Source organism: Notothenia coriiceps, unplaced genomic scaffold (genome assembly GCF_000735185.1).
Source record: "Notothenia coriiceps isolate Sejong01 unplaced genomic scaffold, NC01 NC01_scaffold00010938, whole genome shotgun sequence".
Classification (NCBI taxonomy): domain Eukaryota; kingdom Metazoa; phylum Chordata; class Actinopteri; order Perciformes; family Nototheniidae; genus Notothenia; species Notothenia coriiceps.
The window spans coordinates 1-4,629 of record NW_011343639.1 but is presented as its reverse complement, the minus strand read 5'-3'; the positions used below and the strand labels follow the sequence as shown (position 1 = coordinate 4,629).

At 38.9% G+C, this 4,629-nt stretch overlaps 1 protein-coding gene across 1 annotated transcript; it reads left to right on the top strand.

The window, feature by feature from the left end:
* Positions 1-486: 486 nt before the first annotated feature.
* On the top strand, positions 487-4,488 carry gss (glutathione synthetase; the record flags this gene model as incomplete). The annotated part of the gene is made up of 7 exons (XM_010772073.1): positions 487-625; positions 1,282-1,362; positions 1,546-1,623; positions 2,249-2,318; positions 2,763-2,957; positions 3,500-3,581; positions 4,250-4,488. Coding segments are annotated over 7 exons (869 nt in total), but the record flags the coding sequence as incomplete, so codon positions are not given.
* Between the last annotated feature and the right edge of the window lie 141 nt (positions 4,489-4,629).

Genomic DNA, 4,629 nt, shown 5'->3' with positions numbered 1-4,629 from the left:
ATGCCATAATCAGCAATATTAAAATAATAAAAGGCTTGCAATATTTCAGTTGATTTGTAATGAATCCAGAATGTATGACATTTTTGTTTTTTTAATTGCATTACAGAAAATAAAGAACTTTATCACAATATTCTAATTTTCTGAGACAGTCCTGTATAACAAAGTATTGAGATGAACTTTTGTTATTGACCAAATACTTATTTTCCACCATAATCTGCAAATAAATTCTTTTAAAAGTCAGAAAATGTGATGTAAAATGTAATTTTTTTTTTCTCATTTTGTCTCTCATAGTTGAGGTATACCTAGGATGAAAATTACAGGCCTCATCTTTTTAAGTCGGAGAACTTGCACAATTGGTGGCTGACTTTCCATATTAAGGCAACAACTTTTACTGTTTTTCTTTATTTAATATTTGTTCAAATTGCTGTAAGTGTATTCTGTTTTCTTCAAGTTTGTATTTTGTTGGTCGAATGCACTTATTGTAAGTATTGTTCCCCTTTTTTCCCAGACACATCCTTCAGGTGGCCGGGCAGCTGGAGCAGAGTGAGCGGATCCCGGACAACAACCCTGCAGCAGGCCTGGCCCGGGCCGTGGCTAAAGCCTGGGAGCTCTATGGATCAGAGAAGTAGGAATTTGAGTAAATAGGTAGATTTGTCTCAAGTTTATTTGTGCATTGGAATTTTGACTCACCTGAAAGAATACATTAAAAGAAGCCTAAAGATTGACTTTGCTGTACCAGGCTAGGTACAGCACACAATGTATACACAAGTGTGTGTGCTACAGTAGATACAAAAAATGCAACCATTAACACACACTGATATTGTCCCATTTATATAATAAAATAAAGAATGCATGTTACTAGCCACAGTATGCTCTTACTTTGAAACGTGGACACCAGGACATGAGCAGGGAATTACACGCTCCAAAAATGATGATTGCAGATGTTGGAAAGATATTCACAAACACTTTTAATTGACTTGTAAATCAATACAAAATCATTTTTCGGGAATTTGTTTGTAAGCAGATCTTTTTTTATATTTCCAACAATTTTTTTTTTGTCTTCAACCTTTTTCTTTGCATTTGTGGAAAGTGTGTTACATTGACTGATTACACATTTACCAACGGATTATCGATCTATTCACACAACTAATACTAATACCTCCATAACAGTACATCCTGAATGTATTTCCTTCATACTAACTTAAGATGTGATGAGTGAATTCATTCAGAATACAGAATTGCAGTAGGAGTGATTGACAGGAGCAATGACTGTCATTACAGAGCCGTCGTCATGTTCTTGGTGGAAGAGGTCCAGAGGAACATCTTGGATCACCGATATGTTGAGAAAGAGCTGTGGAACAGGTGAGTTGAGAGGAGCTGCTTTTATGAAGCAATGTTGTTTCAATGGAACAAGCATGAATAGCTGGAACATGTTGTGTCACATTTAGTTTCAATGGTCTTTTCCCGCCCCAATTGCATTTGAATGGTGTGGGAGGAAGGGGTTTGTTTTGTTGTAACCAGCCCACTATTGTCCCTGTGTTTCAGAAACATTCCCACAATGAGAAGGCGGTTCGATGATGTTTCTAAAACAGGATCCATGGATCAGGACAAGAGGCTATTTGTGTAAGTTAAATGTCAATAAATAAATGTTATAACAACGATATGGCTACATAGGTAATAATTATATAACTATGATCACGTTTACTTAAAGGGACCCTATTTTTCCTTTTTGGGGTTTTCCCTTTCCTGTAGTGTGTTCTATAGGTTTGCGTGCATGTAAATGGTCTGCAAAGGCTCACATCCCTGTGTTTCTCTTAGGGCTGCTCAGTTAATCGTATTTTAATCGCAATTACAATTTTGGCTTGCAACGATTATGAAAACAACATAATCGAAATATATATATTTTTTTTTATTGGTTTTTCAATTGAATTATACTTAAAGTTCAGGGTAATCAACTGTTAAAAACATACTACACCTTTTTTCTTCAATAAATTAATGTTTTCAAAGTAAAGATAATCGTTTTTTTAATAATCGTGATGTCAATTATTGACCAAAATAATCGAGATTATGATTTTTGCCATAATCGAGCAGCCCTAGTTTCTCTCCAGAGGGAGTTTCTGCAGCACAGGCAGTATGAGAAAAATAAAGAGCTTTTTGAACATTAAAGCATGGAGACATGTCACAGTAGAGACACTACATACTGATATGATCCTTGAATTGTGGTTCTTTAATATTTGTCTTTCTGCAGTGATGGCCAGGAGGTTGCTGTGGTGTACTTCAGGAATGGATACATGCCTCAGAACTACAATTCTGAAAAGGTCTTCACTTTAAATTGTATTCTAGTTGTGGTAGTTATGAATTATGACCATTATAAAACATCATACTTCATAAACCAAAATGTGTAAAGCGAATAAAGCTGTCAAATAGGTCCAATTAGGTAAAAAGTATATATTTCCCTTTGAATTGCAGTGGTGTAGAAGTATTAAGTGGCAATAAAGAAAACAATCAAGTCCAAATAATTTAAATTTGCACTCGGGTACAATAATTGGGTTAATAAACGTGTTTACCTTACACCACTGGTCAAATGCAGTAACGAGTGCTAAAATGTGGGAACTGGTCAAAAGTTTGGGTTAAAATGTCAATGTTATGTAATAAGCCAGGTCTCAATACATTCATGTTAAATATACTCAATGCTTCATAGTTCATACTAGAAGGTAAGAAAAACAGCTTTTTTTGCTTTAATTATATCTTTTTGATCGTAGGATTGGGATGCTCGTCTGATGATGGAGCGCTCTCTGGCTGTTAAGTGTCCCGACATCAGCACTCACCTGGTCGGAACCAAGAAGGTCCAGCAGGTGCTCGCCACACCTGGAGTCCTGGAGAAGTTCTTCCCCCACCAGCCCCAGGTAGTGGAGCAGATCAGAGCCACGTTCGCTGGGCTCTACACTCTGGACATGGTGAGAAAACATCACGTGCTACTCAGTCCTTTCAGCTTTGTTATTGAGCAGTTTTATGTAAGACTCACTTCCTCTCTGCACTCCCATGGAACTCTGTGTCGTAGGGCTGGGGATTGTAGTTTAGACCGTCAAAGGTTTTATGTCTGACAGCAAAAATTCTTTTTGACATTTATCACAGTTGCAGATAGCTTCATAGCCTTTCAAGTGATCAACACAAACCTAAATAATCAAAGGAACTACTAGAAGCTAGCACAATGATTTGCAACATTATAAAACACAACTATGCATTACTTGAACCCACCAACTGACATTATCTAGTGATCCAGTTTCCAACTGTAAAATAAATTGTAACCTACAATTAAAAAAAGAATTGCAGCCCAAACAGGAGTTTGCTGAATTCTCCTCGGAATAGACAACGCAGCAGTGACACCTAGTGGCCTACTCATCCCACTACATCACATCAAGTATTTTCATGAAGTCACAAAAGAAGTGTGTGCTGCTGATGCGTCATTAACTTCCTTTGTTGCCCTTGTCGTCTTTAGGGACCCGAAGGTGACAAAACGGTTGCCATGGCGCTGGCAGCACCAGACCGGTTTGTCCTGAAGCCTCAGAGAGAGGGAGGAGGTAAGATTCACATCGACCATTTCTGAAACCAGAGGACTTTGAATTGTCAGTATCTTCATTTTAGTGCTTTCCACAGTTACTACTGCTGAGAGCATCGAAAGATCCACATTTTAAAGTAACGTTTCTGAATACCGGCTAAAATCCACTTTGTCATATCTCTTCTACATCAGCATGTGTCCCCTCTTCTTCATGTCTCTTCTACATCAGCATGTGTCCCCTCTTCTTCATGTCTCTTCTACATCAACATGTGTCCCCTCTGTGTGAAGAGATTCTGAAAGTGTCTGGAACAAAGATTCTCTCTCTTTTTGTCCTGATCCATTTATATAAAAACCTGTCTGAAAATGAGCTGATCAGATTTTGGCCACTTTATGATGTCATAACAATCACCTTATCACCTGAATCGCCTCCGAGAGCACCATGGTGTTCTTTGTAACCAAATATCTCTGAGGGGCGTGGGGAGGGGCTCCTTATTTTCATCTAAAGTAACAGACAGAGAATCAGCACTTTGGAAACAGGGCTGAAACAGAGGGGATTATGGGTAATGCAGCAATGATCTGTTTGGTGTTTCAGACAAACACCTCAGACACGTTTGTCTATATCTGAGACCTATAATATATTGATGAAAAACAGTATAATAGGGGACCTTTTCAGATATTGTTTATTTCTAGGTAACAACTTCTATGGGTCAGAGATGTGCGAGGTCCTGCAGGAAGTGAAGGACAGCACCGAGAGGACGGCTTATATCCTGATGGATAAGATTCACCCCGCCCCCGTCCAGAACGTCCTGCTGAGACGAGACGCTCCTCTCCAGATCAGCACCTGTCTCAGTGAGCTGGGAGTGTTCGGAACATACGTCAGGTGTGTAATCAATACTGATGACATCACTGTGTAACACTCACTCTTATATTGGCTAGCGCCCCGACACAGTACTTGATAGGCTAAGGGTTCTAACCACAGCTAACCAATCTGAGCAGACTGGGCTCTGGTTTCAGACAGAGGGTGAAAAGAGGTGCTGCAGCACAGGCAGTATGAGGAAAATAAATAGCTT